This window comes from Muscardinus avellanarius, assembly GCF_963383645.1.
Source record: "Muscardinus avellanarius genome assembly, chromosome: 11".
In the NCBI taxonomy this organism is placed as follows: Eukaryota; Metazoa; Chordata; class Mammalia; order Rodentia; family Gliridae; genus Muscardinus; species Muscardinus avellanarius.
This window is the reverse complement of record NC_137797.1, coordinates 16,808,852-16,823,796: the sequence shown is the minus strand read 5'-3', so window position 1 is coordinate 16,823,796 and position 14,945 is coordinate 16,808,852. Positions and strand designations below refer to the sequence as shown.

Sequence of the window (14,945 nt, the reverse complement as noted above, 5' to 3'; positions counted from 1 at the left end):
CACACACACCAGGTCAGTCACTTTCCAGAACTGTCACTTTCCAGACCCATAGCAAATTATACCAACTTCTCTAAGCCTCAGTTTCCTTCTTTCTGAAAATACCCCCTACTTCCTGTGGTTCTTATGAAAATACAACAATATTGTGCATACTGAGTATTCGGTTTAGTACCTGGCTTCTAAAAATAAAAAGGCTCAGTAAGCCATCTTAATATTATTAAAAATAATTATCTAGTTTTCTTATGCCCCAGGTGTCTAGTTAGAAAGAAAAAAAAAAAAAGGAAAAGAATCCTGAAAAACATTTAGAGCATTTGTGCCTATCTAGATGTTTTCTGTACTATGTAAGTTCAGCCTCCGTTTTTTTATTTTGTTTGTGGTGCTGGAGACGGAACCAAGTCCTCACATGTGCCAGACAAGCATTCTACCACCCAGCTGCCCGCCAGCCCCAGCCTGTCAAGAGAAATCCTTCTTTTGGAAAGGATTTAGACCAAAGGTTTAATTTCCATTTCATTTTTCTACCTTTCCCATGAAGAAGGCATCTCCTGCATTCCTGCTCACCATAATTTCATCCCTGTGTCCTTGCAGAAGCAGCACCTGCCGGCGGCCTCAGTTCAGCTCCAGGGGGCTCAGAGAAAGCCTTGTGTTGCCCCTTCCTGCAAGAGGCACCCTGAGGGCCCCTTGCCTTTCCAGGTGTGGCCTGTGATAGCAGCAGCCTTCCTTCCCTCTCCCTCTCTGCCTCCTCCCTCTTATACTCACAAAAGTCACAGCTTTAAGACCGATTCCTAGTATACTTGGTTTTCAGGAAGTGGAAAATTCAGTTCCAAATGAGTCATTATCTGAAACTCCCTTTAGTAAAATGTAGAAAAAGAGTTAATGTTCTTTTGCCTTTCTTGTGTGTGTGTGTATGTACACATGCACACCCACACCCACACACGATTTAATGTGAGGACAAAATGCACAAAATGACAAAATTTGGTTTGTTTCTGTCCTTATACTTTGATTTTTACCTACATCGTGGTTGTTTAATTCTTCAAATGTTAGAAAAGGAGAACGAGAGAGATTATAAGAAACAGAAAAGAATGCCGAAATGCAAGCATTATGCTTTCAGTTGAATTTGGCCCAAATTTAGGCAACGAGGGCCGGATGATCTGTGCCGGTAGATTAGATGGTTTCCGTTATGTCCCATCTGATCCGGAGAGCAGGAACACTTTAAAATATGTGAGTAGTTTATACTTTCGTGGTTCGTTGATCCTCAATAAAGTCTAAAAGTGTAACCTGCCTCTGAACAATCAGTAATTCTTACATAAAGTACCTGGACGCACGTTGGGTCTTGTGTTGGTTGTGGGTATTTTGTTTGAATGGAAAAGGACGCAGAAGCTTTGGAGAGAGCCAGAGCATGGTGAAGGTTGGTTAGTACTCTGCATCCTGTCTGCTTCCTGACTGCCCAGTGACACTAAAGGTCAGCACTGTTTAGATGCAGCCTGAGTGAGATTGCCGAATATAGCAGGTTTTTATTTCATAGGAATGGAGAATTACCATGTCATAAGCACCGATCCCCTGATTCCATCATGTTGCAGAAAATGCATCATCGGTCAACACAAGTGACCTCGTCTTTAAACCAGATTTGGACAGGGTTACTTGAACGATCTAAAGTGTGCTTAGTGACTGCTAATTATACCACTAAGCAGCAGTTTTGGAGGCCCAAATGCATTTTGTGAAGAAAATGATGTCATTGCGTTTGTTTTGAGTCTTGATGCTGATTGAAGGTTACATTCGACTTTGGAGGAAGGAAGGGTTTCTTGGAATATTACGAAATGAGAGAAAGCGCGCGTGCGCGAGTGTGTGCGACTGAAAATTGAACCCAGAAAAAAGTCCACCTCTAAGCTACAACCCCAGCCCTTTTATTAAAATGTGTGAAATGGTCTTGTTAAGCTATGACACGCTAACTTACAGCCTCAAACCTGCGATCCTCCTGTGTCAGCCTCCCAAGTACTAGGATTACAGACAGGTGCCACTGTGCCTTGGCTAAAGTTTATAATTTAAAAAAATGAGTGCCAGTGACTATTTTGAGTTCCATGTTATCTTTTATGGAATGATTAGCCTAAATGTGGGGTATTTATACATATGTCCTATTTATAATTTGTGTACTGGATCTCAATGCTCATGAGTCAGCCAAGTTTTGTTTGAAGTTATTAGTTATTTTATACAGCTCTAGCAATGAACTGAAGAGCCTGTCGGGCCTATTTATGCTGGGATGAATTGCTTAAGAACACTTGGCCAGGTTTTCTTCATGGTGTTCAGCTTCCCTGATGATAATAACATCTAGCATGAGAGAAGGATGAGGGTGTGCCACCAAAAAGAAAATCAACTAATTCGTGTTTTCCTTAACCACTAATAGATGGGATAAAATTTGTTTTTAGGAATTTTGTTTCTTCTACTTAATGATTTCTTTTTAAAACACAAAATGGTTTCTCTATAAAGCATTATTTGGCATGGTAGACAATAAATATGTCTGGCTGAGAAAGTGCTGGGAGTTTGCAAAGAAGATTCCAGAGGGCATGGAGCCCTCAGTTAAAACATTAAAAGTTTTAAGCGTTGGAAAGGAGATTTCTAAAGCCTTGAGCTGTTTTTTGTGAAAGCGCCTTCGGTCTCCATGAACTTTTATTTTCAACTCAGTGGGCAGAGTTTTTGAGGTTGCTGTGGTTTGAGTAGGGGACCTTTTTAGAAATGCCAGGATTTTAATGGGGGAAAAAACGTTTTTCTTCTAATCAAGACTCCATTTTAAAGTTTGAAAACTTTGCTGGGATTAGAAGAATGAATGATCTCCCTGCTTTGTCGGGGTTCCTCCGGGTGCCCAGGCTGCTGGGCATTCTCCACCTCGGCTACCTGGTGGGGCTCAGCTTAAGGGGGCACTGGGGATGGGGGACCTGTCCGCCCAACCCCGGCCCTGTGTGCATACGGCCAGTGCCTGCTGAGCTCTGAGCGTCACAGGAGCCCTGCTGGGAGTTTTCAGAGAGATCCAAGACACTGTAAAGAACCTAAAAGAGTGCTCCGTACAGATCCTGTGTTCTTTCGAAGTTTTTGATTTTGTATTGAGAGAAATGAAAACAAGCAAAGCAATATGATTGTATATCAAAATCTAGAGATTCAGAGACCATTTCTGAGCAGGAATGAATAAAAGGAAGGAAGAAGGGAGGATGGAGGCAAGGAGAAAGGAATGAGAGATCGGATGAGAGGCAGGAAAGAAACTAGATGGAAATCCTTTTGGTAGTTGATAATCATTTTGGTTGGGAAATGAATTATCTTCAGAATTACTAGTTTTTTTTAAAATATTCAAGTGAATTTTTAAAATTTGGGTGGCAGATTAATAAATCTATTTTCCAGGCACAGTGCTAAATACTTACACATAACCTCATTTAATCATTATATTCAGCCCATAGTATTATTATCCTCATGTTATAGATGAGGACACTGAGGTTTAGAGAGCCCAGGCAACATGTCCAGGCCCAATCACTAACATCAAAGCAGGATTTGAACAGGGATTCTTGTCACCCCAAAGCCAGGCTGCCTTCTCACCCCCCAAACCCTTCAGCTAGAAGCCAGGATTTGCATTCTAGCTCACACCCTCTACCACATGAGGTGCAGGAGGTCAAAGCATCCCTGACCCTGGTGAGAGACAGCCATTCCCATGGTACCTCTTCGGATTTCACCGTCTCGAGTGCCTGTGGGTGAGTGGACACAGCAGGCACCTCATTGGCTTTGGCAGCAGGCAGCTTCCTGAGGGACACCCATGGGCGCTTCTTTCTGCAGGTGCCTTTGTTGAGCATGGGCCCTTCATCTCTGATCTTTCTTGGAGCTTCTGAGTTCCACCTGACACCACTGCGGGGTTGACATCGCTCTGCCTGCCAGGGGTTTTGGCAAATTGAACGTATTACACACATCATCCAAGGCTTCCTATCGATTACAGGCAAGATTTCACTTAGAAGAGGTTCAACATGAAAACCTCGCTGTTAAAAGGAAAACATCTTCCATAAAAACCTCGATAAAGCCATTTGTGTGGCTTGTGATAGTGTGCAATCAGACAGAATCCTTGTGGTGCAGGCTCTGGAGTCTGATGGCTTGCTGAGAACCGGCTTTGCCATCGGTTGGATGGATGAACACAGCAAATTATGTGAGCTCTCCGAGCTCTAGTTTGCCGGTCAGTAAGGTGGGGCTATTCAAGTGTCCACTTCAGAGAGGTTTGTGAGGATTAAGTGATTGTACAAAGAGACCAGCTCAGGATCTGGCACACTGTAAAAGGTCAATAAATAGAAGGTGCTTCACGTGCCTACCGTGGTCCCCTGGTGGTTTTCAAGATCCCTCTGCTACATACACACACAAGGACCATATTGAGGAGAAGACAATTTTATATGACGTATTCTTCTATCGTGTTCAGTCTTTTAAAACACTACCATAAGCCGGGCGTGGTGGCGCACGCTTGTAATCCCCACGCTTGGGAGGCTGAGACAGGAGGATCGCGCAGGTTCGAAGCCAGCCTCTGCTACTTAGTGAGGCTCTCAGCACCTTAGTGAGACCCTGTTTCCAAATAAAATATAAAATAGGTCTGGGAGTATAGCCTGAAGGTAGAAAAGCCCCTGGGTTCTACCCCCAGTACCGCCAAAAAATAAAAAAAATAAAATAAAACACTACCGTATAAACCCGTGAGTTGTCATGGTCATTCGTTTCCATTTTATGCTTGGTGAAACTGAGGCTCAGAGTGTTTCCATCACATATAAAAGTGAGCATCCAGCGTAGTTTGTCATGGCCCCAAAGCTCACGCTGTTTGTGTCAATCAGGCCACTTGACACCAATGAATAGCATGTAGTCAGCCAGGCACAGTGAGTGTCATCTCAGCAGTCTGGGAGGCCGAGGCAGGAGAATTGCAAGTTTGAGGCTCTCCTGGGCAACTGAACAAGACCGTGTTTCAAAAGAAAATGAACAGGAAGGGAACCGCGGGGAAGTTAACCAAGTGCATGAATGCCCCTGTCATTCTGAACTACATTATGATGTGAGACTACAATGCACCAGTAAAAATATATTTAAAATAAATAAAAATCAAGCTGAGCACAGTGGCACATGCTTGAATTCCAGTACCAGGAAGGCTAAGCCAGGAAGACTGCAGGTTTGAGACCAGCCTTAGCAACTTATTAAGAGACCCTTGGCAACTTAGCCAGACCTGCTTCAAGATAAAATAATTAATTATAAGGACCCGGGGAAGGGGTATGTTAGAGGTAGAATGCCCCTGGCTTCAATTCCCAATACTAATAAATAATAAAAGAACTTGGAATGTAGCTGTAAAGTGCCCCCTGGGTTCAATCCCCAGTACCAAAAAACAAAACCCCCAAAGCACTTAGTCCTAAGGAAGGGACTAGTTCCCAATGTCCTGCTTTTGCCTCAGGATACACTTACCCCTGGGGTCTGAAAGGCAGGTACTTTCTTCTTTTTGTTTTATGTCTACTGGAAGCTTATTTCTCAAGATCTCTCCTCGTGTCCTTATAATCAGCACAGAGCGTGGCATCCATCAGGGTGCCCGGCACAAACAGCGCCTGACAGATATTTACTAAGTATACAAGTCAATCCATCCTTATCACAAGGGACACTGCATCTCGTCCAAGCCCGCCAACACTGGGGAGATTAACCCCAGATGCTCCAGCCTCTCCTGAGCGCCCACGGGGTGGCAGGCATGATGCGAGGCCCATTGGACCATTCCTCTTCCTCCCTCCCTGTCCTTTCCTGCACTCTATGGATCTGCTAGTCTGTGCTGTGCTTTGTCCTGAGTACAAGGGAATAGCAAGAGAGTGAGGCACAATCCGCTCTCAAGGAGTTTTTTTTTTTATTATTCTTTCTAATCCTCATCATAACCTCGTGGGGGTAGTGTTTTGGTTTTCTTGTTTTTTAATATACAGGAAAGAAATTGAAGCCCATGAGGTTAAGTAATTTGCCCAGGATGGCAGAGCTTACCTAGTCAGTCACCAGGGGAAGGTTAGAATTATGTCTTTCCAGCTGGGAGAGGTCACGCACACTTTATAATCCCAGTACGTGGAAGGCTGAGACAGGAGGATTGCAGGTTCAAGGCCAGCCTCAGCAACACACACACACACACACACACACACACACACACAGCAAAGCAAAAATGTCCCAAGAGTAGAAAAGGCAATGATGTCAAGAATTGACAGATGTTCTAAACAAGTAGCCTTGGCTTCAGTAATTCAGATTTCTGTGTGTTTTTACAATATTGTAATTATAGAAATAAAGAATAAATCTGCTGACATTAGATAGTAGATCCAATTTGTTCCCCTCAAACATGGAGAGGAAATGAAATGTTTACAACCTGGACATGCAGTAATGCCCATGAGTGCTGGTGTGTGTTCTTGGGGATATTTTTATAGCAAAGAGCTGCTTTTACCTTGTATTTATCCTTGACAGGAGATGGCACTGAACGCTAAGCTTAGGTTTAATTTTCTCAGTCTCTAGAGAGTTTTGGAGCATTTGTGATCTGTGAATAAACATCACTGGTACATTGTTGGGGTTTCCTTCTTAATTTTTGTACATTGCAATACTGACCCCTTAATCTCTTTGCCCACTTTGCAGTGTTATATACCGAGTTTTCCTAAAGGGAAAACAGGAGCAGTATTGAATATCCATTGCGTGTTTGGTACGTTGTTATTAGACAAAGTTTAAAATGGAACTAGGGGCATTCACCTCTGAGCTATACCGTCCAATCCTATTTTTTAAATTTTGAAACATGATCTTGTTAAGCTGCTGAGAGCCTCAATAAGTTGCTGAGGGTGTCCTTGAACCTGTGATCCTCCTGTCTCAGCTTCCCAGATATTGGGATTACAGGCATGCGCTACCATGACTGGCTCACAGTGAGACTTTAGAGCTCACGAGATATGGCCGTGAGAGTATAGGTTAACGGTACAGTTCAAGTCAGATTCAAATCTGGGCTCAGCAACTTCCCAGGTGTGTGATCTCGGGCAAATCATAGCTGTAATGATGGTGCTTGTGAAAGCTTGCACTGGGAGGCTGATTCCAGGAGAAGGGTCTTAATGTCACTTTGGATTCATCTGCATCGGACTATGACTGAGACCCTGGGTGATGAGGAGGAGTTGCAGAGACACTGATCCCAGGGTCTGCCGAGGAGAACAGGGCACTGTCTCTTTCCTCATCTGGGCCTTCCTTGCTTCCTCCCTGCATCTGTCTTAGTTTAGGCCTCAAAGACTTAGACTATTACAGTGGCTATCCACAGAGGAAAACTGTGACATCCCGGTTTGTCTGTGACAATCCTGGCTTATGCCTGTGGTCCTGGCAATATTACTAACAATTCTGCTTTTTCAAGCTCGAAGGTGTCCAGGTTTGGATACGTGATGTAGTCGCCCTACTCGGTATGCTCAGGCTCCTCTCTCTCTCGCTGCTGAAGTTGCGTGTAGCCATGCCAGACAGAGCCTCTTTGCCCTCACATTCTACTTGAAAACTGCAGAGATTCCTAACCACCTGCTGAATACGATCCTGAGTTCTTAGCCCAGTGTGGAGTAGAGAAACCGGGCTTGTAAGTGCACCTGCGCCTTAGCCTCTCTGAGTGCCAAACCAGGGTTGTCTCCATCAACACCCCAATGTGGCGCTGGGCTACTCCTCTGTTTCGTAAAGGCGCTCACTGCTTCAGGAACTTTGCTGTTCCTCCTGCCAGGAGCACGTCCTCCACCTTGACAGGCTGCTGCCTTCCACTGTCCGCTTAATGTTGCTCTCTCCAGGAAGATCCCCCAGTGCTTCCAGAGGAGGCCAGGCTCCCTTTTCCCCTCTGCAAGGGCATTCTTAGCCATTCCATCTCTGTGTAGCTGAGTTTCATATAAATCCCCACCTTTCATGGAGATATAGACTGTCTGTCTATCAAGGTGGTATCCCTACCCCGTAGCCAGCATCACGCACATGGTAGCCCATAAACAAACCAACACTGGGGTGAGTGACTGTAACCCCCTAGCAGGCTGCCCCTTTTGAGCCAGTGCCTTTGTCTGGCGTGTTCAGAACCCTCCAATGGCTTCTTAGCGTACCTGGATTAAATGTGACATCTCACCACGCTGCGAGTCCCCCCCACCTCCTTGGCCCTTCCTGGCTTTCTGACCTGTTCCTGCAATTCCCCACCCTCTTCTCCCACCATGGTCTCCTGACTCCTTCTCCACATACCAGCCCACTCCCCAAGGTCTTCACCCTCCAACATCACCTCCCCAGAGAGGCCTTCAGTATCCCCACCACACGAAACAGCACCCCGTCTCTCGACCCCATTCCACAGCCCTATTTTATCCACAACACCAGTTGCCTTCTGAAGCCATCTTGAGTATTTGCCCTTTTCCATCTCCTCCACAGAACACAAGCTCCCTGTGAGCAGGGACTGATTGGCCCTGTTCATCCCCAGATCCCCAGAGCCTGGCTAACAGTAGGCGCTAAATCAATGTTTGATGAGCCAGGGAAGGAATAAAAGCAGGGGCAGGGCCCCTTCCTGGAACCCAGCTGCCCCTGGGGCAGGGCCTGTGGCGTTGCCATGGCAACCTGTTGGTCTGAGGGGCTCCCGGAGAGGCCACAGCTGCTGCCTCCTGGGGCCCAGGCTGGTTCCTGTGAGTGTGGCCACCAGCAGGGACCCTGAGAGGACAGAGAAAAAGAGGCTTGGAGAGAATGATCAAGAGGAAGGCACGCGCAGGTGCCGGAGGGGACCGGAGCAGGCCATGCAGGCGCGGCTCCATTGGTAATGACCAGGGCCCGGGGAAGTACCCTCCTTGGTAGCTACCAGTGTGGCCTGTCGATTCTTTTATGTAGTGTTTCTAAAGCTGCAAGTTCCTAAAATAGGCCCCAGCACAGTGCCCTGAAAGACTGCTGATGCAGTCTGAATAATGCCTTCTATTAAAAACCCAGTGACACTCTGTAAGTCAGGTGGCGGTTTCCTCAGGTGTTGCGTAAGACCCGTTCTCACTCAGCTCCTGGGAGACAAAGCCCCCTGCACGCTCTGAGGCCTTTGCAGGCAGCTCCTGACCACCGCCCCCCCCCCACCTGTCTCCTGCCATTCCTAGGGGCAGGGGCCGTTCCAATGTGCAGCGGCCCATGAGCTCGCCACCTTTTCCAGGATCCACCAGGCCTTTCACGACATGGTGCCTTTGTCTGTGATGGCAGTCCTCTGGCCCCAAGTCCCCACTTTCCTTTTTGCAGGTGGGGAATCCTTTAAGGATTCTGAAAAGCCTCCCTGTCTGGAAGCTGTCCTCTGTCTGTCCCCACAGCACCTTCTGGACCTGGGACTCCTGCTTCCTTGCGTGATGGGGAAGGCAGTAAATCACAGGGCAGGCAAGGCCGGCTTTGGTCAGACAGACCTGACCTGGCCCAGCTTCCAGATGGCTGAGGGGCTTTACCTAATTTGGAGTCTCGGTTTCCTCCTGGCAAATTAGAGTTTATAAAATCTCTGTTTGGATTTCTCTGGGGAGTAGAGATGAACGTGTGAGGCAGAAGGATCATCACAGGAAGGCTATTAGATGTCACCGTTATGCATCCGTCCTCGCCCCTCGGCCGTGAGTTCCCCGTGGATGGAGGTCAGGCTGGCCTCCTTTTTCCACGGCCCACTAAGCCGACACTAAGTGCTTTACAGGAAGTATCACTTCAGTGAATCTTTGGAGAAATCCGGAAGACTCAGGAACCTCCTGACGTTAGAAGCTAGTAAGTGGTCAGGCTGGGGTTTGAAATCCAATTGTTCCAACTCCAAACCTCACATCTCCCCAAGCCTGCCTCTGCCTCTCTTTCCTCTCCTACTGACTTTCGGCCTGGGCCTTTCTGGAACTTGTTCTGGAACAAGTCGAGAATGGCGCAGCCTCAGGGCCCTGGCCCTTGAGCTTCCCTCGCTGACAGAGTCTGTGAAGGCCTCGCTTCCCTCTACACACAAGTCCCTGTTCAAGTTCTGTTTCTCTTCAGAGGCGGTACCAAGGGATGATCTCCCTGTCTGTTATTCCCTGGATTTTCATCCTATTTTTCTTCCTCCCAACCATCACTACCAGCTATGGGCCGGACACTGTTCTCGGCCCTTGGGGAAGAAGACAGATGAGGTTGTTAGAACCTACCTTTTAAAGGGGTGAAGCAAAAACGTGATAAATAATAAATAAATAAGACATTTTTTAGGCCCTGTGACCCTGGCCTACCAGAACTATCCTGCTTCAATGTATCAGCTTCCTGTTAAATAGCTTTCATTCTTCTATTAGAACATGGAAGGCATTTGATATTTATTTGCAAAATGAATGAAAAGTGGATGGATAAGAGGCACTGGGCATGCGTGCTGTAAACTTTAACGATTACCTGGATCTTGATGATCTGGGTTAATTAGCTGGATGATCTGTCTCCCTGCTAGATGGATTCGTGCTGGTGAAGCTCCGCTCTGAGTCTGGGGTCACCCTGGACACACCCTGTCCTGGGTGTGGCCACTTGTTTTGTTTCTCCATAGGGAGCAAACACCTCTTAGAAAACCCAGCCACACAGCATGGCTCTTCTTAACCTCATTCTGTGAGACAGCAGACATCATTTCAAATTGGTTTCCAAGTCTTTCATTCAAACTGAAGAGGCAAGAAAAGGTCCGCCTCTAAAAAAGGTGGGTTCATCTCCTTGTGAGATGAGGGTCCGCAGGCACAGTCTGCATCCTCCTCCCGCCCATGATCCCAGGTGAGGCGGGGGAAGGGCTGCTGCTCAGGAGCCCGTGCTCACAGCCTTCTGGGTGTTTAGCTCCAGCTTGCTTCTTACTGAAAGGTCAGGTGATTTTTGTGGCTCTAGAATGAGACAGTTGGGAACAGGGAAGAGTCAAGTATAAAGTGAGCGCTCTTTTTCCTGCATCCCAGGAGATGCCAAGAACACGGTGCCAGTATAGCAGCATGGACCACACCCGGCCTTGCTTTAGAACTTCTGCTTCACTATGATGCTTCTGTATCTATAAAAAGAGATGTTAAGACATACCACGCACTGTAGTTTAGAGGCTTCACTGAGGCCATGTACGTGAACATGGCGATGTAGTTCCTCCTGGCACAACAGGAGGAACTTAGTCGTTTTCTTTAAAAAAAAATAATGCATTAATGATACATATTTACCTTGCAACATCTCTGGGGCCAGTCTCAGGGCCAGCCATAAAAAAGATGTTTGTTGAGTTTTTTTTATAATTTAAACTATCGCCTTTGATGTGTTGTACTTTTTCATACCTTATGAGGATGAAAAGAAAATTATTGCAAAACTTATATAGCCATAGGGATAGACCTACTTATATATCTGCATCTTCAGACATCAAGAGTATTATAAATGTGCCATGTATGGAGGGCAGGTGTAGAAAACCTTGATATCAGGAACTAAAGGAGAAACAAAGACAAGAATCGGATGAGCTCCGTTAAGATGTTTAAGTTGTAAACTAAAGAGCTCTCTGTGTCTGACCAAGAACGATGGAGAAATATGCCAATGAACTTGACAGACATGTGTGTGAGTAGTGTTTTAGCTTAAGTCCTAATCTAAGGCCATGATCTGTGCTGCATTATCGCCAGTGTGCTCCAGGACACAGGATGAAGGAGGGAGCTTAGTTCACACTTGGGGCAAGCCTCATAGTTATCCTCTGATTTTGGACTCTGAGTTTAGATGCTGGTCCTGACTCTAGTTACTAGCTGGGTGACTTTGGATAAGCAACCTAACCTCACTGAGACTTGGGTTTTTTATTTCTAAACTGTGCCTATTAACAGCATATGCGTGCTGGGTGTGGTGGCCCACGCTTGTAATCCTAGTACTTGGGAGGGTGAGACAGGAGGATCCAGGTTCATGGCCAGCTTCAGCTACTTATTGAGGCCCTCTACAACTTATTGAGACCCTGATTCAAGAAAAAGGATAAAATATCGGGATGGTGGTGTAGCTCAGAGGTAGAATGCCCATGGGTTCAATCCCCAGCACACACACACACACACACACACACACACACACACACACCCCAAAAAACAAAACCAGCACATACCTCATAGAATTGTAAGGGAGCTCTATGATGACGTGTGTAATGTGTTTATACAATGCCTGGTCCATAATAAGGGGCCCTTATTATTAAATCACATAGTCTAAAACAAAACAGGCAGAGAAACACAGGACTTTATTAAAAATCTGACCTAAATGTTATTCTGGTTGAGCAAATCTTGAGCTCTGTAAGACCCAAATCCATTGTTAAAAATAGTTTAAAGCCGGGTGTGGTGGTACACGCTTTTAATCCCAGCATTTGGGAGGCCGAGACAGGAAGATCTGGGTTCATGGACAGCCTCAGCTACTACTTAGTGAGGCCCTTTGCAACTCAGTGAGACTCTGTTCAAAACAAAGAATAAAAAAATAGAGCTGGAGGTGTATCTCAGAGGTAGAGTACCCCTGGATTCCATTCCCAGTGCTGAAGAGAGAAAAAAAAAAGTTTTAAAGTACATCAAGTTTTCTTGGATTTACCCAACTTGAGGCCTCCTGGGCATATGGAACAACCTAACTTATGGGCCATGAGCTCAGAAGCCCCTGCAGAGGACCCCTCAGGGCAGAAGACAAATGTCACAGTGCTCCTGCGAGCCCAAGGCCCATGGCCTGTGTAGATATTTAGAGTGTCACATCCGTGCAATCTGGAACCCAGGTGTCCAGCTTCATCCATATGTGGTACTGCTCAAGCGACTGCCTGGACCCTCAGAGTCTATCCTGGGTACCAGAGGTTCACATGGATGTTGATTAACTGGAAGACTTCCAGAAACAGGAACATTGGATGGCAAAGAAGTGAGAACAATTTCTTCCAAGAAAGACCTGAAACAAGGGAGGTATTCGACCAGGAAAATGAAGACGGAATGGTGGTCTTCCTATATTGGCCAAATGCCAGGGAGACCATATTTATTTTGGGTTCCTTCTGGAGCAGAGTGCGTAGCGGCAAGACTACAGGCCTTGGCCTTGGGACCAGAGACCTGCATGTGTGTAATGGTTGCAGAAAGGGTTACCAGAGATGTCTCTTGTTTTTCTTTCATGGATCCTCCTCCTGTCTCTCCCCTCCTGGACCTTAGCTTTTGTCCCTCTCCAGTGCTGGGGTTGGGCAGTAGAGGCAGAGCCATTGGGAAAGTTCTTACCTGACATGGACCCTGGTGGGAAGGTGCTTCACCCTCTTGACCTACCTGGCGTTTAGAGCCAGCTCCTCCCCGGAATGTTGCCATAAGTTCTCCAGCACCTGTCCCACCAATCACAGGGGTTCTCGCCACGCAGACAGCCCCTTCTAAGGACTCTGATGCTGAAGGCCCGATTCTGGCTCAAGCAAGTGGGTGAGGGGAGCGTTTCCTTGGTTCCTGGCTTGTGAAAGGGGCGGAAGTATATGTGTGAGTGTGTGTGTGCGAGTACCTGTGCGTGTACTTGATGGTAACTGGGTGTGTGTACTTACCGAGGAAGACCAAGGCCTGGCTTAGAACAGCAGACATTGCTTCTAGTGCTGTGGTTTGGCGGCAGCAGGAGCGGCAAACTTCAGTAGATGCCATCCAAACTCAGCCACGGCTGTTGCCAGGGAAATGTGCCAGGACTGGAAGGGGTGAGAAGATCTGTGGAGACATTCCGGAAAGCCCGGGAAAGGATTTTGGAGATCTGCGATCAGCCATGCTTTGGGATTCAACGTGAGGACAAACACCCACCTTCCTCGTGCATCCCAGCTTCGGGAGTAGTACGAGCTTGTTTTTATAGACTGTACATTTGATATCTGGAAGGGATAGAATGTTTTCATGTTTTCAACTTCTCTGCTCCTCAATATTTCCTTGGAAACACCAGATTTCCATATCCTCTTAACAAGCTGGCTCTTGTTCCTGCCCTTGGATATCTTCCCCCCTACTTATTTACAATTTTGGAAGCAATTTTTTAAAGAACAGTTTTTCAGGGTATGAAATGTAAAAACAACAGAAAATCCAACATTCTTCCCTGCCGTTTGCATTTGATTTTTCTTTTCTCTGTGTAGCAAACTCGTCAGTTTGGCTTCTTTTTCTAGTTTTTAACCCAAGGTTTTAAACAGCTAGCTTTTCCTAGGCTCCTTGAATTAAAGGAGGCACATTACCCAATCCCTCTAAGCCTTGGTGGCTTTCTAGGAAAAATAGAGATTAAAATCCTTGCTCCTGACAGTTGCGAGGAGGTAACACATGGAGAGGGTTTGTCACGTTGAAATAGGTGTTCAGTAAATGTCAGTTCCCATATTATAAAGACGGCAACAGAGGACCGGCTCTGTTTGAAAGCACGTGGCCAGAGGTATCAGTCAGGCCTGCTATCACACCACATACACGTCCTTAGGAATCACCATGATATGTAAATTTCACAAGAAACATTACGGAGTTTAATGGAAAAAATAAGTTTAGGGGCACAGTGCTCACACATTTTGTTAATGATACATTAAAAAGGAGCCTAATAAAAATGTCGACACAGTTTCGCACATGATAAACGATAAAGAGAAAGCCAGATGTGGTGGCGCACGCCAAGAATCCTGGAACTTGGGAGGCTGAGACAGGAGGATCATAGGTTCGCAGCCAGCCTCAGCAATTTAGCAAGGCCCTCTGCAACTTAGTGAAACCCTGTTTCAAAATAAAAAATAAAATAGGACTGAGGATGCCTCTGGGTTCAATCCCTGGTAACACACACACACACACACACACACACACACACACAATGATTAAGAGATGCACAAATACAATAACTCTGGTACTTCATCTTGGAAAAGCCCTGGAGATCACTTTTAAAAGTGGTCCGAGGGGTTGCAGCTTAGGCGCGACTGGGGAATGGTAGATGGTGCGTCCTCTGGGCAGGTGTGGCTTATAAACCTTGGTGAACTGAAGTTGCTGTGTGAGTTTGTGCTGCGCGCCTTCTGCATCTTCCCCTGGGTTTCAGTTCAG

General features: G+C 46.3%; 1 protein-coding gene across 2 annotated transcripts in view; it reads left to right on the top strand.

Annotated features, from left to right (window-relative positions):
* Window positions 1-14,945, top strand: part of RFX4 (regulatory factor X4) — a gene marked incomplete at both ends in the record, with an annotated part of 160,628 nt that overhangs the window by 10,172 nt on the left and 135,511 nt on the right. The window contains one exon of one of the 2 annotated variants that reach the window (XM_080706410.1): window positions 8,704-8,773. The exons of the other annotated variant lie outside the window; for it this stretch is intronic. Coding sequence (XP_080562536.1) covers window positions 8,704-8,773 — 70 coding nt within the window. Of the gene's footprint in view, window positions 1-8,703; window positions 8,774-14,945 lie in introns of those variants that run through there. 2 annotated transcript variants of the gene reach the window in all.